This window comes from Thrips palmi, unplaced genomic scaffold (assembly GCF_012932325.1).
Source record: "Thrips palmi isolate BJ-2018 unplaced genomic scaffold, TpBJ-2018v1 HiC_scaffold_15, whole genome shotgun sequence".
Classification (NCBI taxonomy): Eukaryota; Metazoa; Arthropoda; class Insecta; order Thysanoptera; family Thripidae; genus Thrips; species Thrips palmi.
The window spans coordinates 13,250,913-13,274,954 of record NW_023144624.1 but is presented as its reverse complement, the minus strand read 5'-3'; the positions used below and the strand labels follow the sequence as shown (position 1 = coordinate 13,274,954).

Genomic DNA, 24,042 nt, shown 5'->3' with positions numbered 1-24,042 from the left:
GTGACGGCGCCACGCCCGTGCCCCGCGTCCCGAGTCCCCGGGCGAGGCGACCACGGCCATGACCACGGCCATGACCACGGGCACGGCGACGAGGTGAAGACCTAAGACTCAGTGCGAGTGTGGCGGTGGTCGCGATGCCATGCCGAGAGCCGTCCCCGTGCACGGGGCCCAGGTCGGCCAGGTCCTCGCTGTCGCGCGCGTCCTTGGGGGATGCCTTGTCCGGGGCGCTGCCTCCTCCTCCTCGTCCTCGGCCTCCTCGTGCTGCAGCAGCACCTCCTCGCGGCGGCGCTCCTCCAAGCGCACGGCGGTGCCGCTCAAGACGCAAGCGACACAGGCTGGCCGAGTGACACCAGGACGCCGCTGCCGCCACGGCGCCGACAGAACGACAGGATGGAGCCGCTCGCCGGCGGGGTGTCTCCCGTCAAGAACAACTTCCCTGCCGTGTACCAGCGCCTGCTGGGCAACGGCGGCGTCGACGCGGCGCCCGGCCCGTGGCGCCCGTGGCCGGCGTCCAGGAGGTGGATCAACGTCGAGCTGCCGGACTGGTTGACCACGCATGCGGCGTTCGGTGCGCACGACGCCGCTGGCACGGCGGCGTCGTCGGCTACCTCGAGCAGTATCACAGTAAGTCCTCCCGCCAAGGCCGTTCCGACAGACGTGGGCGCGGGCGTGGGGCTGGGCTCCGCGACGGACGCCGCCCTGGAGGTCCCCACGGCGTCCCCACTGGCGTCCTTGGCGGGCGGCGGGTTCACCCTCCCTTCCAACGCCACGCCGGAGAGCATCACGCCGGGCAGCGTGGACCGCGCGGCGCTGCGGCAGCGCACCAAGAAGCTCAAGATGCGCCAGAAGATCGCCAAGTGTAAGCTCGCGCGGCGTTTTGCACGCTTATTCTAATTAGCAGGAAAGACACGCCGCGTGGAACGGCGTCGTCCTGGCTCCTAACTGTTGGTCTCGTGTTCCCACAGTCCTCAACCTGTTCACGGTGGTGCAGTTCTCGAACGACGCGTGCGAGGCCCCCGCCGTGGGTCTGACGGGGACCTGCTACCACCACTTGCAGTGCCGCTCGCTGGGCGGGCACCCCGGCGGCGCCTGCGCCCAGGGCTACGGCGTCTGCTGCCTGTGTGAGTGCCCACTGCCTGGGAGGCGGCGAGGCGGCCACGGCGCGATTTCCTTTTCTACGGAAAATGAGTTTAAAAAGTGGCGAGTTTCTCCCGGCGCGGCGCGGCACGCATGGAGGCGCCTCGGGCAAGGCCTCGGGCCTGCAGCAGCCTCGAGCCGACGCCCTGGACCGTGGCGGCGACGCCAGCATGCCAGCACCGCGCGAGCAGCGAGCACGGCCACCTCCAGGCACCAAGTGCAGGCAGTGCAGTGCCAAGCGCGGCGAACCTGCAGGCCAAAAATTTGACTAGGGTTGGGTTGGAGTGGTGCTCAGGATCGTGCTCCGAGAACTACCACTCACTGGGCCTGAATAAAGGGAAAACAAATTCAAAACGGAACAAATTATGACCTTTCTCCAATTTAGTTCACTTTAGCCCAGGCAACGACTGCGATTTGACTCGAGCTGGATCCCTGGGCCGGCACACAGTGGTGGGGTCACACCTGCGGTTCGAGGCCTGTTAAGCGACTCTGGAGCTCAAAACGCGTCTAGAGTTTTGGCCGTCTCGACTGGTCTTCTGGCCCACTGTGCGGCAGGCCGGCGGGCTTAGCGCCCCTCGCAACCTTACGGCACTCTCCATGAGTGCGACAGAGACAGAGCGAGGGGCGCGGGCAGCGGACTCGCTTGACTGACTGCCTCGTCCGTCCGCGGCGTTTGCACTCCGCAGTCAGAAGACGTGCGGCGGGACGACTCGGCACAACTCGACATACTTCGTCAGCTCCCCGACGGCCTGGAGGGCGTGGACGCGGTGGACGGCTACGTCACTGCTTCATCACGGGGAGAAGCTGAACCCGCGCCACGCTCGCCTGCCCCGCACTTGGTGCGTCCGCCATCCGTTCCACAGGCTTCAGGCGCTGGACCTTCGGCCGGCAGCCCGCACTCGTCGCTCTGTTTCTCTCGCAACCTTACGGCACTCTCCACGAGTGCGACAGAGACAGAGCGAGGGGCGCGGGCAGCGGAATCGCTTGACTGACTGCCTCGTCCGTCCGCGGCGTTTGCACTCCGCAGTCGAGAAGACGTGCGGCGGGACGACGCGGCACAACTCGACGTACTTCGTCAGCTCCCCGACGGCCCTGGAGGGCGTGGACGCGGTGGACGGCTACGTCAACTGCTTCATCACGGTGGAGAAGCTGAACCCCGACGTGACGCAGCTGCGCCTCGACTTCCTGCACTTCGAGGTGCGTCCGCCATTTTTCTAGTCCGAAATAGAGATGTGCGCTGACCGGTCACGACGCCGCCGCCGGTCGAATCGGTCGGCGTAATCGGCGTGAGTGAAACGTTTGTTGCTGAAGGTCTCAGATCACAAAATACCCCGAAAAACTGAAGTTTTCTTGAGCTAAACACGTTTTCCTGGCAAAAATTTGCTGTCCCAATTTGCCTTCACTTCCCACCCCTCTCTCGCGGCCTTGGCGCACTAGTGGTGTTAAGATGCCGAAAATCACCACCCAGAATTGTCCGATGGTCTTCTGACGTATTTAACCCTTAGGCACTTCATGTCGAATAACAGAGGGGGCTTTGCGCACTCGTTATGACTGTTTGCAGTGTTTGACTCCCAATTCTAAAGACCCAATGGGTACAACTCGAATATTTAGCTCCCAGGGCCGGGGGGTACGCCGATGGACGGCCGCCTGCCATCCGGTGGAAAGCGCCCGCGTCGCACGCGCCTCGATTTTGCTGGGTGGGGCCCGCCATTTCTAGTCCGAAAGGCGCGCGAGAGACGTTTGGAAAGCGCCGTTTATAAATGGCCTTTTTGTTTTTCGAGCAGCTCGCCGCGCCCACCGAGGGCACGTGCTTGGAGGAGCGCTTCGTGGTCGTCAGCCCGGACCGGAACGCGCCCACGCCCGCCCTCTGCGGCACCAACACCGGCCAGCACAGTGAGTCCGACACAATCGCACACAGTCGTCGCGAAGCTGGAGCTAACACCGAGTGACGCCTTGCCTCGCCTTGTTTCTCCTTGCTTGCAGTGTACGTGCAGGTGGGCAGCGCGGGCGGCACGGTGCGCCTGGGCGTGCAGTGGCGCGCCGGGTCCAGCGGCGGGGCGGCCGAGGCGCGGCGCTGGGTGGTGCGCCTGACGCAGCTCCGCGCGCGGGACGAGGGCGCCGCACCCACGGGCTGCCTGCAGTACCACGACGGCCACGCCGGGCTCGTGCAGTCCTTCGGTTACCTCGGCCCCGGCCTCGGTTCCTACACTGTGAGAGAGACGGAACTGGAGCCACCGTGGAGCTATATCCCAAAACGCAGTCCCCAGCGGTCCGTTGACGGCGTGCTCGATCTGATTGCAGAACAACCTCAACTACGCCGTGTGCATTCGCAAGGAGGCGGGCTTCTGCAGCGTCACCTACACCACCGAGAGCACCAACGGCACGAGCATGCCCTTCCAACTGCTCAACGTGGACCAAGGTTCGATTCCCGCTTTCCCCTTTCTTCTTTTCTTCTTCCCCTCCTCAAACTGCCGCGTTCTCGTTCGCGGTGACGTCTTGACCAAACTTGGCCGTCCCACCAGACGGGGCGCCCACCATCCCGCCGGGGCAGGCCGGGGCGGAGGTCTTCAACTGCCCCAACGACTACATCGCCATCAACGGGATCCGGCTGTGCGGGGAGCGACTCAACGACGCCTCCTTGGACCAGGACTACACGCACAACAGCCCCGTCACCGGTGAGGCCACCGGCACGTCGCCGACGACGATGTTCGGACGTCGGGCGCGGGGGCGCGGGGTAGTGTTCCGGATTGGGTGGGCGGTCAAAACCCGATGACTCCAGAGCGACTCTAGAACTCGGCCGGTGAATGCAGTGCCGCCCGTAGGCACTGCCGACGGGCTAGCTCAGGTCCTACGCTAGCCTGCTGACAGTGTCTGTTGGCGGCACTGCATTCACCGGCCGAGTTCTAGAGTCGCTCTGGAATCATCGGGTTTTGACCGCCCACCCAATCCGGAACACTAGCGCGGGGTATCGCTGCGCCGGACGACCAGTCACCATTCTCATCGACCGGCTGGCCGGCCGACTGGCTGGCCGGCCGACCGACTGGCTGGCTGTCCGACCCGGACGCATCGCGCTTTGATCAAAGATGCAACGCCCCGGCTAAGCCTACAGCAGTGCGACGTTTGCCGTTGTCCGTTGTTCATCTTCGAAAACTGTTTTCCAGACAGCGGCAGCGGCCCCTTCGTGCTGCCGGTCCGCTCCAACGGCAACCTGACGGGCAGGGGCTTCAGCCTGTCGTACCGCCAGATCGCCTGCAACGACGCCAGGGAGGTCGGCGACGACGCCGCGGCCATGCCCTTCTAGAGCACCGCTCACCTATTTATTCTTAATTGTTATTATTTATTCATGTGTCCTTGAGCTGCAAATAAACTACGCCTGCAATGGAGGTGCGCGTCGATGCCGTCCAGGAGTCGGGGGAAGGTGTGCATTAGTCGCCGACATGTCGCCGACGCAGCTGGAGGGGAAAAACGCGACGGGAAAGGAAAGGTTACAGTGGGTCCGAAATAGGAGTCGTCCTGGGGCGGCCGGCGGGGGCGACGCGACGCGACGCGATGACAGTGGCGGCTATTTCGGGCCTTTCGGGCCTTTCAGGCATAGCCTCGACTTGCCTCGACGAGACTTTGTTCCGAGAGCCGCTCCTCCTCGTCCACCTCACCCCGTCGGTCGTCCCTCTTTGTTCACCGCGCCCCTCGGTCCGCGCGGATGATTGTATTATTTGTGGCGCATTGAACGCTATTTGGGTCCGCCCGCAGGCCGGGCCCGGCCGGGCCGGGGGAGGCGGTGTTGCCCGGACTGTTATTGTTATGAAAGACGGAAGAGGAGGGCGATGACGGGGCGCGACAGCGGCCACAGCCTCAGGGCCCCGGCGCGGCGCGGCGTCCGCGTACGAACTCGGCGCGCCCTGGAAGGCCTGGTTCCCGTGGTTCTCAGTTCCAGCCAACGTTGAGTTTCTTTCTCTTTCAGTGCGTGCCAGCGGCGTGTGTGCGTGTTTGGGCGTCGCATCGTCCACGGCTGTGCGCCTGGCTGGCCTGGCCTGGCTCGGCGCGGCGGGCTGGCGGGTGGACTCGAAGGCCGTGGCCGCGTCTTGCGTCATTGGTGGGCCCGGCGGCCGCCCCGGCGACGGTCTCGGAAAATAATTAACAAAGCTACACCGCGACGCGCGACGACGCGAAGGGACGAAGACGTCTCTGAATGCTGCGCAGTGCTGCCGCACTTCTCCACTGTGAGGGCTCACAGTGGGCCAGAAGATCGGTCGGGTGGAGACGGCCAAAACTCTCGACGCGTTTTGAGCTCCAGAGTCGCTGAATGGGGCTCGAGCCGAACGTGTGACCCCACCATTGGATTGCTCTCCAAACGAGGAATCCATTGGTGGGGTCACACGCTCGGTTCGAGCGCCTTTCAGCGACTCTGGGGCTCAAAACGCGTCTAGAGTTTTGGCCGCCGACGCCGATCTTCTGGCCTACTGTGAGCACACAAAATCTATGTGTGTACTCAGTACACACTTCTAGGTGCGTGCTTACAAGCATGCACTTCTAGGTGTGTACTTGCCTAAGCACGCACCTAGAAGTGTGTACTTGAATGAGTACACACTTATAAGTGTGTACTCAATGAGTACACACATAGAAGTGCATGCGTTTTCCCTATGCCGCGCATGCACCTCGCAAGTGTGTACTCACTAAGTACACACTTATAAGTGTGTACTCATTCAAGTACACACTTCTAGGTGCGTGCTTAGGCAAGTACACACCTAGAAGTGCATGCTTGTAAGCACGCACCTAGAAGTGTGTACTGAGTACACACATAGATTTTGTGTGAGGGCCCGGCCCGCGCGCCTGCAGAGTGGAGGGTAGGCAACACCGCGCGACGGCCGCGCCAGCGCCTCAGCCAGGCTAGGCTACCCTCGACTCCGCGGGCGCTGTGGCGGTCGCCAAGCCCATCCAACCAAGTGACTCCGAGAGGGGGTCTCCCTCTCGCTCTCGCCCACACGGGGCGCTCGGTAAGGGTGCGAGAGAGAGGGACCGACAAAGCACTGTTCGGAATCACCCCACTGCACAGTGCATGGCCAGCCAGCACCTCGCTCGCTGTCGGCGTCCACATGGCTGCCTGTTGCCGCCCACGCCGCATTACCCCCACCGGCTGCCCGGCATGCCCGGCACTACTCAGCACGTGCGCGTCGAGGGCGGGAAGGCGCGAAGCGCAGGCGGAAGGCATGGAGGGGCCGGCCAGGGGCTGAGAGGCCCCGCCGTGCCCGCCGCCCCCGCCACCCGGTGCCCCTGGGCTGCGCGGGGCGGCGCCTTGGCTGCGCCGCGCTGGGGGGATGGATGCGGGATGGATGCGGGATGGATGGCTCTGCACAGTGACGCGCCGGACGCGCTCCGCTCGGCTCCGCGAGTTTAAATAAAAGATGGCGGCCGTCGGCATGGCAGCCATGGCAACGCCACTCGCCGACACAACACGTCATCGCGGAGGAGCGGCGCCGGCAGACCGATTCCGAGAGTCGATTTCGTCGCGCTGTCTCTCTCGCACCAACAAGGGGCACCCCATGAGCGCGAGAGAGGCAGAGCGACGAAGACGACGACACTCGGAATCAGTCTGCAGCGACAGCACCGACGCCAACGACAGCGCGGTCCGTAGGATTGGCGGTGTGACGCGGCAGCGTGGCGGCCTGCAAGGGCTCACCCCGCCCGCCACAAAGCCTGACTGAGCGCAGGGCGCAGGGCGCAGGGCGCGGGGCGCAGGGCTTGGCGGAACCACCGCGGCACTGCCGGGCACTGCGGTCGCCTCTTGAGGCTTCTCGCCACGGTCGCGCGGCGTCCTGGTCTCTTCTTTTCCGCCTCGCGGGACTTGACAGAAGCCGATCAATGGTCGCGAGCGACAGTGCGGGTGGTGTCGGCCACGCCCGGCGGCGCGCCACACACCTAGGGCACGCCCTCCTTCGGGCCGTGAATGTCAGTGGGCCAACGAGCACGGCGTAGGGGCCGATCCGGCGTGCGGCGGCGTGCGGCCTAGCCTAGCCTGGGCCAGCCTGGGGCCGCGGGGGCTGACCAGACAGTGTGGCTATCGACCACTGACGGACGGCGGCCGCTCCATACTTCAACACGACCACAGCAGACACGAGTAAGCACGCCATGCGGCCGGCCCGGCCACCCAGCGCCGCCCGCCGTCCCCCCCCCCCCCCGGCCCGCCGCAACCCACCCTAACGTACCCCAAGTAGCACGATGCGCCGTACGCGCGCGTGCGCTACTTTGAGGAAGGCCATGGGCCGTGCCACGCACGGCGCTGAGGTGTTGAGGAGTCGCCATGTAAGCAGCGCAGCCGAGGGGGTAACGACTTCGGGAATCCGGCTGACAGCAACTTGGGAGGTAATCCGGGGTAATCCGGGGTAATCCGGGGTAATCCAGGATTATTTTTGTTGTAATCCGGAGGTAATTTGAGCGTAATCCGGGGTAATCCGGGGTAATCCGTATTCCGGCTGACACGAAATTTACCAGTCGTTACCCCCTCGAGCGCAGCGCTAAACTATCAACAGACTCGACCGGGGTTATGCATGCGTCAATTTGAGTTCGACAGGTGAGCGATTCTCACGTTTCGGGGTAGTTTCGTTTCTTCTGACTCCTGTGCCCAAACGAGCGCAGATGTCGACATGGGGTTTGTTTCTGATGTTACGAAGGGCCATTGCCCACTAAACGCACGCATTTCGAAAAGTTCTTGTTCGTTGGATTGGTCTACGTAGCGTTTGGAATACCCCAAATGTAACTTCCGTGATTGTCCAAAGAGAACATACTCGAACTTTCCGCCCCCAGTGATGCGGTGTGGTTCGAAAATGCTGCCAACTGTCGATGGGGATTCGAAGCTTGGCATGTCTCGAGCTAATTTCAACCGAAGACCAATACGCCAGACTTCTTTCAAAGGTACTTATGCTGCAACGAAAAATGTCCTCCGTATATTCAATTTCACTACACAAATTTCGGAAAGGCAGCTCTGGACTTCTCCCCAAGCCAAACTTTTAACTTTCCATGACACAAGCCATCAAAGTGGAGTCCTGGGATATAATTCCATGGGTCGCGGAAATCTAAGATGCTGTACATGGTCTCAAAGCGGGCTAGAGCATAATAAAATGGCGTGTATCAACAATTACCTGTAACTTCCGTGGCACCCATTACCCAATGTTGCAGCAGCACTAGGTGAAAAAATTTTCCGCTTAAATGTCGGGCTTAGAGTATCATTTGACCCTGGAACGACTTTTAAGCCACAGCAAGCCCAAGTCAGCCGTTAAAGCTGATTTTCACACTGTGTAACTTCCGTGATAACGTAATTTCCGTGATCAAAACACCCACTAAAACGTATGGAAATACCTTATGGCTCATGTTTTTAGGAAGATAGTACAAGGTCTTTACTATAAATACCATTTCCATAACTCTAGTATCATCCAGGACCCCAATAATCAGAAAAACTTACTTGGATATTTCTCACTTTCGGCAAATCAGAGACGCCAAAACTACCCCGAAACGTGAGAATCTCTCAGGTGAGCCATCTTGAAGCGCCCCTCGACAACACGGGGTGTTTAATCTAGCGAACCACATAGTCAGGATGATCGGTCACTTTGAATACCGTCCCCGTGAGAGCCTAAAGAGGGCCAGGGAGGCACGGGGAGAGCATGAGGAGGGCAGGGCACACAATGCAGGAGACGAAAAAAAATCCCTGCCGGGTGATTCCGCGCGTAGAGGGCGTTTTCGTGTCCACACCCTCCCCAGAGCGAACTTATTCGAGTGCAGTCCATTTATACACTTAAGAATCTTGTTTGGCACTAGAATAGCTTGTTCCCTTTGTATACGGACTTTCAAAGCTAACATGTGACGCGGGAGAGGGGCCAAAAGGGTCGATTTTGTAAGTTCCGTCATGTCCATTCGCACCTTACACCAACTTTGCGGCTTTATAACCCTGCGTTCCATTCAAATCTTCGAATTCCACACACACCCATCAAATCTTTAACTAATAGTGACTATCTTGCTTGAATTTGAAGATCGGATACTGGTTGGATCTGTACTTTCAGAACGCGTACTAAATGTCCACCGTACTCCGACTTTTACCTTAGCGGTTTCAAAATAAGCACCAAAAAAACTACTAGGAGCGCTTCCTGCTCAAAACCACCGCCGTATTCAGATTCAGCACGGTCTGTTTACCACAAGAACGAGTTTCGGTGGCGAAAAAGTGAGGGGGGTGAGTGTGCGAGTGGAAGTTGTGTGTAAAATCGGTGGGTTGTAACAATTGGTGTAATTTCCGTATGCCCCTCTCGCTCCTCGTCTATTGGGTTTTGAAAGACATCCTACACGTGAAAAGATGTGTCTTGACGTCGAACTAGTGTGCCAAACTTATGGCATATTTCTGTGGCGATATGCAGTTGCAGTGAGCCAGAAACACCTGTCTGTAATTTCCGTGAAGCGTAATTTCCGTCATATTTTCAGTTAATTTCGTCATATTTTATAGGGGGAGAAAACGAAAGTCAACTTTTAGCTCGCCCACGCTCAGAGTGTCTTCCTGGGGTCCAATTGATGCCATCTAGGCCAAATTCCGTCCGAACAAGCAAGATTGATTACCTACTTGACTTTCTTAGGTGGCTAAAACGGCCCCTACGCACGGAATCACCCTGCCAACAATGACAAAAATGACACCACCAAGATTACAGGGTGAGTATGCCAATTGTTAAAGCTATATTCTCCGGATGACACCTTATTGGGGGCACGGCTTGTGTGTGGGGGCCCCAACCCCCTGGGGAGGGGGAGGGGCAGGGGTGGCTCGTCGCAACGCCACGCCGGGCTAGGTCGGGCCGGTCGGGCCGGCCGTAGCGTATCGGCAATCGGTGTCCAGCAGCAGCGGCTTACGAGGCCCACAGCCCACCGCGCTGGCCGCGCCGCACGACGAGCTCGCCGTCGACCGCCACGTGCCACCAGCCAGACTCGAACACGGGCAGCTCGAGGTGCGCGTCGAGCCGAGCGCGAGTGCAGTGCAGCATGGCAGGGGAGGCCGGCGGGGCGGGGCAGCATGACAGGCACGAGGGCCCGGGGCCCGCGGCCGCGCCTCCGACCTCGTCCACGGCCTCGTCCTCGTCCACGGCCTTGTCCATGGCGGCGCTGGGCTGAGCGTCGTGGAGAGTGCAGCAGCTGGGCGCCGGGCCGGCCGCCGGCATGGAAGCCAGCGAGCAGCCGAGTGAGTACGCCGACCACGCTGCGCCGAGGGCAGGGCGCCAGGACGTGCACGATTAGCCGCCGCCGCTTGTCTCCGTCGAGGGAGCCCCGTGGAGTGCGAACGGCACTACCCGAGGCACTACCAGTGTCGCGGTGCGTCAGTTAGTCAGTTCATTCAACAGTTAACTGGCATGGCCCAGGAGAAAACAAGCGAAGCATCTTCGCTCGGCCCTTCGCGTCGACAGCCATCGGAATGGCGGCGTGCTTCAGGTGTGCCCAGTCGATTCTCGAAGGGCCCTGGGGATGATGCCAGCTGTGACATTGACTGGCATGCGGCACGCGCGGCACGCGGTATCGACGTCGATACCCCTCGCCCCAGTGGCCCCCGTGTAGGGTAGGCCCAGCGGGAGCCGACTGATTCCGCCAGAGTCGATTTCGTCGTTCTGTCTCTCTCGCACTTGTGGAGCGTCCGCGTAGGCTCGAGAGAGACAGGGCGACAAAAGTGACTCTTCAGAATCAGTTTGCGTGGCGGCAGGTGGCGCACCCTTGTCTACCGACACGGGCTGGGCGACGCGATGGTGGCACCGTGCCGTGCCGTGCCCGGCGGGGACACGTTGGACATGCCCGAGATGCAGCGGGCTGGGCATACATGACCGAGCTGGCTGTGGTGGCCGTGTCGGCCGTTGTCATGCAGTTCGCTTGCATTGTGCTCATGCAGCGACGTGGTGCGACGTGTAGCGAAGCGGGGCTGCTGTGTCGTTGGCCATGCACCGCCGCGCCCCGTAGGTCAGATGTCGGTAATAGTCCAGCCGCAGTGGACAATACTGCACAGAAACTCGTAAGGCTGTCGACTGTGACAAAAATGAAGTCTTACAACACAAACAAGTATCAAGAAACGTGTAGAAATAAATTCTGCAGAAAACAGAAAATCTATTTCCCGAGTAATCAGAGCACCTATTTCCGTCGGAGTCGTCATCCCCTGCACGCAGCGCGGTTCGGTCCGGCTTCGCCGACCTGACCAATCGTGACGCCAGTCCAGTCCGAGTGACGTCACCGATGTGGTGTAGTGACGCCATGCCCTTCGGCCCCGCGGCCCGGCGGCTCGGGTTCGGCCAAAGTTTGTGGTTATAGATCTGCCCTCCTCTGGGGGCTTCGGGCTTCGTCCGGGGAAGTGACTAGCACGCGCAGATCTTGGGCACGACCGGCGTTGGCGGACGAGAGGCCGCGTCCGCGCGTCCAAGTCCGAGAAGGGGGAATATTCCTCAGCGGAGATTCGCCTCTAAAGTAGGTGAAATTAGGCGAGTATCAAGTAAATATACGTAGAATATAGTAACGTGGCAGTTTTCAATTACTATATACATTGTAAGATCTCAAAGATCAAAAGAGCACTCTCCCAGCTCGTGGGGAAAGATTGCCAACTCGCGGTCACTATAGTCGTGGGGCAAGGGTGGATCCAGAGACGGGTTCAGGCAGAGAAGGGGGTGGGGTGACGATGTCGCCAAATTTGCCTACCTGAAGGAGCAGAGGTAGAGCGCGACTTGTTGCCTCCCCTGGATCCACGCCTGCTGCAGGGGATAACCTGCACACTGAGAAAAATGTTTTGCTGCCGGTACTGAACTTTGTTCGATTGATAAGGCTTTGTCGCAGGTAATAAACGTTTTGGTAACCAGGTAGAAAGAGTTTCGTCGTGAACACTAACCCCTTTTGTATCCGATAAAAATCGTGTTTTGTCTGCACAAACGAACAACTTTGGTCCATCCAATCAAAATCAAAATGATGTACACTATGAAAGTGGTTCGATTGCCGCCAGTTCAGTCGTGGCTACTAAACTATTTTGGACTTAGGTTGGTGTATCGATAGAATAACACAACCCTCGACAGAACTTATGATGAATTTGGCAACATGACGAATGATGTCACTGCTGTCGGGCTGTCAGTCAAGAGGCTACGACATCCCGTCCCTTCTCAGTTGTCACGGTGGCTCAGTTGGTTCCGTGCCTGGAGGCTGGATAGTGAGACGGGTTCGGCGGGGTTCGACTCCCGGCGATGCGTAACCAGTTTTCCCGCGCGCAAATCATTTGATTGGCGAGGGAATGGACTGTGGGTATTGAATACCGGCGGGAAAGACGGATCCGCGGGCTGAGACAATTTTGCCCGACGCTGTTAAAATGATCAATGCAGTCGATCAACCGATCAAACATTGTTCGGTAATCAGAAATAAACTTGTTTTTTACCCAGCTACTAACACTCTACCAAAAATGTCCTGTAAATGCCGTTAATTTATTACCAGTTTTCACTGTAGGCCAATTCACAGCGTTTACTGTGATCTGATCACGGGATTCACTGTGATCTTGATCGCGGTGTTCACTGTGATCTGGTCCCCAGTAAACACTGTGAGTTTGACGCCGCTGAGCACCGAAGTACTGCAAATCGGGCTCCAATTCACGGCGTTTACTGTGGCCAGATCACAGTGAACACTGTAACCGAGATCACAGTGAACGCCGTGAACTAGTTCACAGCAAACGCCGTGAATTGAATAACAGCAAACATTGGTAATAAATTAACGGCGTTGACAGGACATTTTTTGTAGAGTGAACTAGGGTCATCGGAGGCCCATTCTGGTTTGTTAATGAGCATCAAGCAGCATCAAAAAACAACTTCGGTACTGGGAACCGAACTGTTTGATTACTTCAAAAGTTACCAAACAGGTTTAGTCGTGGCTACCGAACGTTCGATTCTGGCAACAAAACTTTTCTCTCAGTGCAGTGCTCCGCGCCTCGGGCACGCCTCACGGTAAAAACGCGTCTTGCGAAAACCAGGACCGAAAAGCTTCAAGGTTGTACGGAGGGTCTGTTTCCAGGACGGTCCTGGAGGAAATGGCGAAACTTCCAGGACCGTCCTAAAACATTGTGTTTTTTTGAGCCGGCCAACCGCTTTCAGGACTGTTCTCAAAAGAAACCGATGCTTCCGACCAGGACGGTCCTGGAAACGGGTGGCCGGCCCCGCTGCGGACCTTGTAAGATAGTGCCCCGTTCGTTCAAGGTCTAGACTCAGTCCTGGAAACGAGCGGTACCGGCTGCGCGCCCGCTGGAAAGGTCCGTCCTCTGTCCTGGAAACGGACCGAATTCGGTAGAGAGCGCCTGACAGCGGGGATACCACTGTGGTAGCGAAAGGCCAAGGCTCTCGTGAGAGAGAGAGAGAGAGAGAGAGAGAGAGAGAGAGAGAGAGAGAGAGAGAGAGAGAGAGAGAGGGAGAGAGAGAGAGACTCTTTCAAAGTGTCCGCCCTTCACTCGGCCCATATCAGACGACAACCGATGGGGTGGCCGCCTGTAAAGCACCGGTTCCGCGGGGCTGGCCACCCGTTTCCAGGACCGTCCTGGTCGAATCCGTTTCTTTTAGAACAGTCCTGGAAACGGGTGGCCGGCTCAAAAAAAACACATTATGTTCCAGGACGGTCCTGGAAGTTTTGCCATTTCCTCCAGGACCGTCCTGGATACGGTCCCTCCGTACAACCTTGGAGCCTCGGTCCTCGTTTTCCCAGGACGCGTTTTTACCGTACTCGAGCGGCGCTGGGAAGTCCCCTCCTTGCCCGGCTCCCTGGCCTGGCGGTCCTGGGTACGGACTTGGCATGGGGGCGCCCTGGCGTCCACTGCGCAAGATGGACTAGATGGCGGGGACGGGCGGGGCTGGCATCCTGGCCTCTGCCTCCGGGAGCGCGGCGTCGCGGCGTCGCGGCGTCCTCTCCGGCGGCCAGGAGCGCGGTCCGCCCGGTCCGCCCGATCGATACATCGATCTTCATCGCCGAATCTGGTGACCTGGTTATCGGGGCCCTCGGGGCTGTGCCGGCACGGCCGTGGCGGGTCGTGGTGGCGCCGGCCGACCCGATGGGGACTGCACGGACAGGACGACGGCACAACGATCTGGACAGACGGAACGGAGGGACGAGGAACTATTTGGACACCGCAAGCCGCAAGCAGACTCGATGTGCGCGTCCTGGCCGTTCTGGCCGGGCTTGGCGGACACCATCGTCCCACTGGCCACCCCAGGCCGCAGGTCGCCCAGTGGCGTGGAGGGCGGCGGGGCGCGACAAGTGGAGTGCCCCGCCGCCTGGTCTGGCCTGGTCTGGCCGCGCCACTGCACCGGCCAATTGATTGCCAGCGTGGCGGGCCTATTAGCGAGGTAATGCCGATGCCGGGTCGCACGCCCTCACCTCGCCGCCTCGCCGCTCGACTTGACGGCCGACAGCCACGTGCTCGCCTTCCCACGGGGCGTCCGTCGCCCGGTGTCCGGCTCGCATTAAGGCCCGGATGTGGGCGTCGGGCACGCGCCAGGCAGCCGCCAGGCACGCCCGTGCCGCCGCGGCATTTGACCGGTCTGTTTGGCAGGGGCCGCAGGGACCGCGACGGGGGCGAGCCGGAGTCGGACCCACACTCCGGCCGTGACGCCCACCAGCGACACCAAGTGGGCCATCCGGACGCCCCCCGAGTGGAACGACAGCCTCAACAACGGCAGCACCGCCAAGTACGCGCGCAACAGGCGCAGGCCGTCGCTGCCCGTGCAAGCCAACACCGGCAGCGCGCACGAATGGAAGGAGACCGGCCAAAAGTAAGAGGCGGGGCTGCAAGCTTGCTGCGAGGCTTTCTGTCCTTGTCTGGAGGCCGTCCTCGGTCCCTGGATGGCGCCTCCTTTCTATCTCTCTCTTTTGCAGGTACTTCCCTCGCCACCCCCAGTCCCCCGTGCGCCGCCTGCCGTCCTCGCCCCTCCCCCCGCGAGCTGCCAGCCCCGCCAGCCCCGCCAGCCCCGCCAGCTCCGATCGGGCCGAGGACTTTGCCAAGACTGAGGCCGTCGCCGAGGCCGCGACCCGCGCCGCGGCCAAGGCCGTGCACAGCGTGTCGGATGAGGCGGCCGGGGTCGGCCAGAGCAACGGCCCAGTCACGCCCAGCAACTCGCCGAGCGACGAGCGCGACGAGCGGCCGCCCCTGCTGCAGTCCAAAGAGTGAGAGCGAGACCTGTCCGAGGCCGCGGCCAGGGCGCCCCACGACGCCGTCCTCATGACTGCTGCTTGCCTGCAGGAACTCGCTGCGGTCGCAGCGCTCGCAGAGCAGTGAGCGGCCCGTCAGCTCGACGAGCACCACGCGGGCCGACGAGCAGCAGGAGCTGTACGACGACTACGGCAAGCTGCCCTTCATCGTCGGTAACGAGGACTGCCGGGGCTGCTCACTGGGTCGCGCGCTGCGGCTGCTCATGCCGACCGCCTTTTGCAGAGCAAGGCCCCACGCCGGACACGGACGGCTACAGCCGGCCCGACACCCCCGTGCCGTCGCCGGCCCGCTGGGACGTGGGGCTGCCCCTGCTGCCCAACCTGCCGCCCCCGCAGTCGCTGGTCTGCCTGCGGACGCCCAAGGGCCGCAGCGCCAGCGTGCAGAGCGTGCACCCCACCGGCAACGGGCCCTGGGAGCTCGTCTCGCCCACGCCCTTCGGTAAGGCCAAGGCCCAGCCGTCTGATTCCGAACACTGCCTCGTCACTCTGTCTCTCTCGCACCCCTACGGACCGCCCCATGAGTGCGAGAGAGACAGAGCGACGAAAGCAGTGCTCGGAATCAGACGGCAGGCCAAGGCCCGGCACGCGGTCTGTCGCGTTGGGCTGGGGTGCCAGGTTCCTCTTTCCTCAGGTGAGGCGCGGCGTGGTGCTCGCCGACGATCTCGGCACCACCACCACCTCGAGGCTCTCGGCTCGGTGGCGGACGCGCGCCAGCAGCTCCAAGCCCAGTAGCCAAATAACAAACCTAGAACAACAAAGACACGAAAACAAAACATGCCCATTGACAAGGGACAGGACATGGTTGCCCACCGCGCGGCTGCGCAGGACAATGACGGACTACTTGACATTGTGGGACCGGCCGGGCGTCTAATTGCCTCCACCGAGTGCGGGTGCATGTAGTTCTATCGGGATAATTGGCGACAGAGCCCCGCCCCGCCCCGCCGTGCCCCGCCCCGCCGCACCCCGCCCCGCCCCGCCCCGCCCCGCCCCGCCCCGCCCCGCCGCGCCGCCCCGCCGCACCGCGCCCCACCCCGCCCGAAGCAACGGCCCGAGCATCAGGCCCGTGCCGCCGATCGGTTGGGCTTAGTTGATGTCCAGATTGCCGGTAGATATTAAAAAACGAGGCAGGCAGCGCGATGGGCCCAACGCAGCGCCGGGCCTGGGTCTGCCCCCGCGGTACCGGACGCCCGGACGGGACGGGGCCCGCCACTGCTGCGCCGCTCGCCGGGCCGGGCGTGAGTTAGTCGGGCCGAGGCACGCCGAGGCGAGGCCACGCCGCACGCCGCGCTCGCCGCAGACATTGCGGCCGGGGCAGTGGGGCCAACGCGGGACGGGGGTCCGGGCCCCCGACCGGCACCTGGGCCGCCCCCGGAGCGGTTCCAGCTCGCGGACTGGGACTGGGGCTCCCGGGGGCACATGATCATCACCGCCATCCGGAGGAAGCGGATCCGCCGCCGGGTGGCGGTCCTCACCGGTCAGTCTTCACTGCAAACCTAACTGTCTACTAAGTACACACTTACAAATGCATGCTTTCAAGTACACACTTACAAACGCATGCTTGGCCAAGTACACACTTACAAATGCATGCTTGACGCCGTATAACTCCATGCGTCAAGCATGCGTTTGTAAGTGTGTACTTGCAGCAAGCATGCATTTGTAAGTGTGTACTTGGCCAAGCATGCATTTGTAAGTGTGTACTTAGTAGACAGTTAGGTTCGTAGTGTTCTTCTTCCACCTACCGCGCGCACAAGTTTTGAATTTCATTTTTCAAACGATAACGCTGGCTACTTCAGTGTTGGCCTGTGAATAGGTCGACTTTTTGTCCAAACCAGAATAAAGTAACTGCTTTTCGTTTTAGATGTTACTTTTCATGGTCACGTTGATTTTGATAGAAGCAAAGTTTAACACGTTCACGCCGAAGTATGAAATTGAAGGGATGGGACATCGCGGCAAGGGACGAGAACACCGTTCTCGCACCGGCGTGAAGGTGTTGAAAGGATTTTCACGGGCCGCGATGCACTGGTTTGGGAGACGGAGTCAGGATGCGGGAGAACGGGGAGAACGCCTGCAAGACAGCGGGTAGGCCACCGCCCGGGCTCGAGCCTTGGGAGCGCGGCGGGCTTGCCTACCCGCCAGGCGTCCGGGCCGCCGGGCCCGACGTGGGCGGCCACGCGCCACTCGGTGCGCTCCGCCCCGGCCGCACAGCCCGAGCCACCGAACTTGCAGCTGTTTAAGAAGGAATGAGCATGAATGTTTGGAAGGAATATGATGGATTGGATTGGGCCCCGCGGCCCTCCGGGACTGCGTCCATAATCAATGTGCCTCCGTGCGTCCTGCCCGGCCCGGGCCGCCGACTTGCAGCTGTTTAAGAAGGAATGAGCACGAATGTTTGGAGGGAAGATGACGGGTCGGACTGGGCCACGGGGGCCTCGGGGAGTGCGTCCATAATCAATGTGCCTCGGCGCGTCCTGCCCGTCCGACCGCCTTCCCGGCCACACCTATGAATAGACATCGCCGTCGAGTGTTGTTTGCTTTGTCTTGGATCATTTATGGAAACGCCGCGTTCGTGCTCTGGTCCGTGGGAATCTATCGAAAGGCCAGTGGATTGCCGGGCTTGGCTACCAGATAGGTCGGCAAGGCGCTCGGTCGACACCCCCCGTGTCTCTATGCATCGCGAGGAAACAGTGGAGTGTTATTTGCTGTTGTCTTGGATCAACGCCGCGTTCGTGCCGGTCCGTGGGAATATTTCGGAAAGCCAGTGCATTGAATTGGTTGGGAGAGCGCTCGTGCGACATCCCCTGTGTCTCTGCGTCATGACTAAATCGTAGAACTGGGCAAGTTTTCGAAGCGTCGAACCATCGAACGTATTGAAAAGCAGTTTTTCTCTACGCTTGCGTGCCAAGGTAACAGAGACAGAGAGCGGGGAACTGCCAGTGTCGCGCCAATTGAGTGATTGTAATCGGTACAGGTTGCTTGCGTGCGTGCGTCACGGTAGTCACGAGTGCCACACGCGGCAGGCGCGACGGGCGCGTCATGCTCACGGGGCTGCCCGGGGAGTGCACGAGGCTGGTGCGCCGCGCGCGGGATGGCGTGAGGGGCCGAGGTTGTGGGGATGATGTTTCGGGAGCGGGGAAGCCATCGACCAGGCGACGCTTCTTGTTTCCAAGGACGATGTCGCGTCCCTGGCCGCCCTGGCACCCTAGCCCTGGCGCCGTGGCCCTGCCGGCGACAAGCCAACGCGCCAGCACGCTACCACGTCCCCCAGCTAACAGGAACTGCCACCGCTTTCGCAGGCCAGCGGCTCTCGGCGTCGGACCACGCGAGCTTCGAGTCCAGCATCCTGCCGGGCACGCCGCTGCCGGGCATCGCGGAGGAGCGCAACAACCGCAAGAATGTGGCCGCCACGACCATGGTGGCCGCGCAGGCCGCGGCCACGGTGGCGGCGCCAGCGTCCTCGACCGTCGCCAAGGCCACCCTGGCCGAGCTCAAGCACTACCACCACTTCGGCTCGCTGGAGAAGGAGACGGCGGGGCTGCCCATCGCCTCGGACCCAGACCTCGTCGTGAGTGTCCGCTCCCCGGTGGCTGCAAATTGGCTCCAAAGTGGCAGAGTGCTGACGGGCCTTTTCCACGCTCTTGTAGAAGTCCGGGGCGCAGGCCGACCACAACACGCTGCTGTTCCGCGACGGGCGGAGGCGCATCGACATGGTGGTGGTGTGGGAGGTGGACAAGTCAGGCGTGCCAACGGAGCAGGAGGCGATGCGCGGCGAGCGGAGGCAGAGGTTCCAGGCCGCCCTGGAGGCGGAGGGGCTGCAGTTGGAGTTCGAAGGACCGACGGTTGGTAGCACTGCGTAGTGCGGTAACTGCAATATGAAAACAACAAACGTGTTCTTAAACTTTGATTTTTTTAGAGTTCTTTCGACGAAAAATCTATGTTTATGAAAATTCACGCGCCGTGGAAGGTGATAACGCGCTATGCAGAAGTAATGAATTTGAAGATGCCAATAAAGGTGAGCGGAATCAACATGATTACCCATCATAAAGTCATAAGGTCATAAAGTCGCACAATAAAAACCAATCTAACAATGTTTTCCCCTCCCTTTCAGAGATTTTTATCCATATCTGTAAAAGCGTGGGTAAGTAGTCTCATGTCATGTAACTTCATGTATTTATTACTGAGGGCGGGTGGGCCTTGATTGTTGTGTTCTGTTCGCAGGAAGGCGAGGAAGTACCCACTGTAGATAAAGGTGTAACGCCTATGGCTTTTTTAAACCAATTTTTTGATCTAGACCACCGAAAGATAGCGCAAGAACCGTCTTTCTACCGATCGACGCACCACAGCGATCGGGAGGAACAGTGGGTGTCACCTTGCGTTTGTAGTGCGCAGCGAATGACTCGTTGTTTTCCCATACAAATGATCGAAAATACCGTTCTGCGTTCCAGGTTCGTCGTTAAGGACAGAGAGTCGTACTTCACCTCAGCGCAACGTAGCTCCATAGTGTGGGAACTGATGATTCGTGCCAAATCTGCTGACGGGGAAAGGGTAAGTCTTTGCAGTAGTATCACGTTCGGTTCGAATGAATGTCTGACCAGTGTCTGACTTTATTTCTCTCCCCTGCATCCTCCAGCTCGGCATTCGCTACCTCCTCAGCAACAGCACCTATTTGTCCGCCTTTCCTCTGCACGAGGGGCGCTACGACGAGGACGGGCCCAACGGGTTTATGTTCGACAGGAGGGTGAGTAGTCCGCGGCGTGTCTCGATGTCTGGCTGCCTGTCTGTGTGGCCTCGCTGACTAGCGCGTGTTGCTTGACGCAGCTGCTGTACCTGGAGTGGGGCCGTGCCGCGCGCTGCCTGAAGAGGCAGCCCCTCTGGCTGGTCCGGAAGTACTTTGGCGACAAGATAGCTATGTACTTCGCGTGGCTGGGCTTCTACACCAAGGCCCTGATCTTGCCGTCGTGCGTCGGCCTCTTCTGCTTCTTCTACGGCCTCATGTCCATGGACTCGGAAGACAACATGCCCAGGTATGCCTTTGATCTCGCAACGAAGCGCGTTCAGGTCGACAGAGTGAGATCGAAATTTGCTTGTCCCCGCAGCAAGGAGATCTGCGACCCGTCGGGCGCTGGGAATATCACGCTGTGCCCGCTGTGCGACAAGGCCTGCCGCTACCAGAAGCTCAAGGAGTCGTGCCTGTTCGCCAAGATGACCGTACCTCTTCGACAACCCGTCCACCGTGTTTTTCGCCATCTTCATGTCGTTTTGGGGTGAGCAGCTTAGTGCCGGGTATAGACGTCACCCCCTTCGCCGGCCAGCGCATAGTCATAGCCGCAGCGCTCGCCCCGCTTAACGTGCTCGCTTCCCCGCAGCGACCATGTTCCTGGAGATGTGGAAGCGGCGCGCGGCTGTCATCCGCTGGGAGTGGGACCTGCAGAACGTGGAGCAGGACGAGGAGCCGCGCCCCGAGTTCGAGGCCAACGTGACCACCTACAGGGTGAACCCCGTGACCCGGCAGCGGGAGCCCTACCTCACGGCCTGGAACCGGTGCCTCCGGTTCACGGCCACCGGCTCGGCCGTCTTGTTCATGGTGAGAGGGACGACGACGCGGCAGCGCGCCACACAAAATACACAGATATTTTTACGGCGGGTTGTTTTTGCAGGTGGTGGTGGTGTGCTGTGCAGTGCTGGGGACCATCATCTACCGCATCTCCCTGGTCACCGTCTTCCACAGCGGCGGCGGCGCCTTCCTCAAGCAGCACGCCAAGATCTTTACCTCCATCACGGCGGCCTGCATCAACTTGACAATCATCCTGATCCTCACGAGGGTGAGCAGCCGCGTCAATTTTTGACCGGACTGGCGTCTCATTTACCTTGTTCCGTAATCATTTGCGCTTCTCTGCCCCAGTTCTACCATCAACTGGCCCTGTGGCTCACCAACCTCGAAAACCCGCGCACGCAGACTGAATATGAAGACAACTTCACCTTTAAGATATTTGTTTTTGAGTTCATGAACTTTTACTCATCTCTGATTTACATAGCTTTCTTCAAGGCAAGTAACTCCCCTCCCCACTTTTCGGTTGCGAGTCGTTGCCCCTCTAACGTCGTCCTCTGCAGGGCCGCTTCTTCATGCACCCGGGGGACGAGGCCACGCGGAGCTCCGAGTTCCTGAAGCTGAAGGGCGACGTGTGCGACCCCGCGGGCTGCTTGTGGGAGTTGTGCATCCAGCTGGCCATCATCATGGTGGGCAAGCAGTGCCTCAACAACTTCGTCGAAGTTCTATACCCGTCAGTACCTTGCCTCCTCCCGACCGGGCCGAGCTAGCCTCATGGCCCACACCGCTGACAGACTCATTGTTGCAGGAAATTTTGGAACTGGTACTACAACCTGTACCACAAGAGCCACACCAAGAAGGACTTAAACCGCGGCCTGACGCGCTGGGAGGAAGACTACCAACTGCAGGACCCGGGCCGCCTGGCACTGTTCTACGAGTACCTGGAGATGGGTGAGTGGTCGCCACGCTACGCCGCCGGTAGTGCGCGGAGCACTCCCAGTTCATTCTCGAGTTGGCCAACCTCCCTTCCTCAGTGCTGCAGTACGGCTTCGTGACGCTGTTCGTGGCGGCGTTCCCGCTCGCCCCCGTGTTCGCCCTGCTCAACAACGTGGCCGAGATCCGCCTGGACGCGTACAAGATGGTGACGCAAGCGCGACGGCCACTCGCGGAGCGCGTCGAGGACATCGGCGCCTGGTTCGGCATTCTGAAGACCATCACCTATATCTCAGTCGTCTCAAACGTGAGTGGCATTTTAAAATGGGATGCAACTGCCACGCTGCGCGTCTGCCATCATTACGTCTCCTTGCAGGCGTTTGTCATCGCGTACACGAGCGACTTCATCCCCCGGATGGTGTACAAGTACAAGTACTCGCCCACGGACGACCTGGTGGGCTACATCGACGCCTCGCTGTCCGTGTTCAACACGTCGCACTACACGGCCGACATGGGCTCGGACGTGGACGACCCCGACCCGGACGTGTGCCAGTACCGCGGCTACCGCAACGGGCCCGAGCACCCCACGGACCCCTACGGCCTGTCGCCCCAGTACTGGCACGTGTTCGCCGCCAGGCTGGCCTTCGTCGTCGTGTTCGAGGTAGGCGAGGAGGCGTCAGTAGTACGGGCACCTCATTGTAGCGGGCGCCATCTTGGATCCCCATGTTTGTGTTAATAGCCGCCACCTTGGTCCCTCATTGGAACATGGCATTGCCACGACAACGAGGAACGGAGATGGCGGCTACTTCAATGGGGACATGAATGGGGAACCCTTACTGCAACAGGGGTGGAGCAGTGAATCCTCGATCTGAGCCACGCTGCTGGTGGAACTGATGCGCACTTTTTCGTGAAGTCTTGATGTGTGCTTGATTGATTGAAGCTTGATGTGCTTGCTTGTGCAGCACATCGTTGTTCCTAACGACGGCCGTGGTGTCCTACGTGATCCCCGACGTGCCGACCGAGGTGCGCACGCAGATCCAGCGCGAGCGGCTGCTCACCAAGGAGGCCAAGTTCGAGCACGGGCTGTCGCGCGGCAAGAGCGTCGACGAGTACGACGAGCTGCTGTACGCGCTGCGCGAGCGCGACCGCGGAAACAACTCCCGCTTCGGCGACATCCTGAGGCGCGGCTCGTGGGGGCGGCGGCTGTCCCGGCAGTCGGACGGCGCGGCGGGTGACAGCCACTCGGACGTGCACCGCACGGGAACGCGCAGCTCGTCCACGGTGTGGGGCGACCCCAGCAGCACGTCCCTGGCACACCCCTAGCACGCTGTGCTCACGGCCAGCCAACGGCCAGCTCACGGGGGCCGTACCCACACTGCGCCCTGGGGGCAGGTCCATCAGCGACCTAACATGGAGCGCGTAGGGTGGGTGCGGTCCTTAAAAATCGGACTCTACTGAGATTAAACGAATTAATCGCTTGTCGCCGCCGACACTGGAACCCGCACGCCCCGCACCCAGCACGCCCTGGGGCCCTCGTGCTGATGGCAGTGTGTCCGCAGGGGACGCAGCTCCACCTGCTGGGCGGCCTTGGCGGCCTTGGCGGCCTTGGCGGCAGGGGCAGCAGGCCGGAGTCCGTGCGGGCCAGCATCGTGCGCGGGCTGCGCCGCGCCTACCGCCGCGTCACTGACTGCGAGACCGGCAGCATCAGCCGCGAGGACGTGCGCGAAGCGCGCGAAGCGCGCGAAGCACGCGAAGCCTCGTGACCGAGCTGTGCGCTGGCCAAGTAGTTTCTAATCATTTTCGGGGAGGGTACGGTCGAGTACGGTCCGCTGTGTCCTCCCGAAGCCGCGTGGACCAAAACCGACAATAGACCACTGTGAGTAAAGTATCGTCGGGAAGGAGCCCGACGAAAAGACCAAGTTGATTGAGATGTCACGTCGAATAGATGGGTATTTTTCTACATTGTGGAGAGGAATCGTTTTAGTATAATATCTTTAGAAGGGTTACAAAATCTGCCACGTTGATTGGCCTGTAGATATACGGTGTCCGAGAAACGCCACATGGTCGTTACACTGTGTGCTGCAGTTAAATTGATCTAGAAACGTTATCTCCATGTATTTCTATGTATTTTGACAACTCTCTTCATCAAACGAGCTGTGATTGTGGCGAACTGTTGTAGAGTTTTCCTTTAAATGTATGCCACA

General features: G+C 60.2%; 2 protein-coding genes across 2 annotated transcripts; both read left to right on the top strand.

Moving 5' to 3' along the window:
• Positions 1 to 390: 390 nt before the first annotated feature.
• LOC117641260 lies at positions 391 to 4,502 on the top strand. The gene is made up of 9 exons (XM_034378424.1): positions 391 to 859; positions 966 to 1,121; positions 2,165 to 2,334; positions 2,922 to 3,030; positions 3,121 to 3,152; positions 3,279 to 3,347; positions 3,439 to 3,556; positions 3,660 to 3,812; positions 4,299 to 4,502. Exons 1-9 carry the CDS (start codon positions 391 to 393, stop codon positions 4,436 to 4,438), a joined length of 1,416 nt encoding a protein of 471 aa, XP_034234315.1. The 3' UTR covers positions 4,439 to 4,502.
• A 5,298-nt stretch (positions 4,503 to 9,800) lies between these two features.
• Positions 9,801 to 23,365, top strand: LOC117641259 (anoctamin-4-like). Its single transcript, XM_034378423.1, is given in 23 exon segments — positions 9,801 to 9,822; positions 14,705 to 14,924; positions 15,392 to 15,513; positions 15,584 to 15,799; positions 18,654 to 18,922; positions 19,002 to 19,196; positions 19,271 to 19,369; positions 19,466 to 19,495; positions 19,576 to 19,715; positions 19,803 to 19,902; positions 19,988 to 20,095; positions 20,176 to 20,381; positions 20,454 to 20,565; positions 20,567 to 20,621; positions 20,724 to 20,941; positions 21,015 to 21,179; positions 21,260 to 21,403; positions 21,469 to 21,638; positions 21,714 to 21,856; positions 21,940 to 22,145; positions 22,215 to 22,499; positions 22,801 to 22,809; positions 22,811 to 23,365. Coding segments are annotated over 23 exon segments (3,585 nt in total). The 3' UTR covers positions 23,162 to 23,365.
• Positions 23,366 to 24,042: the final 677 nt, after the last annotated feature.

Excerpts from the sequence above, each read along its gene's own strand:
- LOC117641260 (XM_034378424.1), top strand. The coding sequence starts at position 391 with ATGGAGCCGCTCGCCGGCGGGGTGTCTCCCGTCAAGAACAACTTCCCT. Across the intron at positions 1,122-2,164 it reads CTACGGCGTCTGCTGCCTGT|TCGAGAAGACGTGCGGCGGG; the intron begins GTGAGTGCCCAC and ends TGCACTCCGCAG. Across the intron at positions 3,557-3,659 it reads ACTGCTCAACGTGGACCAAG|ACGGGGCGCCCACCATCCCG; the intron begins GTTCGATTCCCG and ends CCGTCCCACCAG.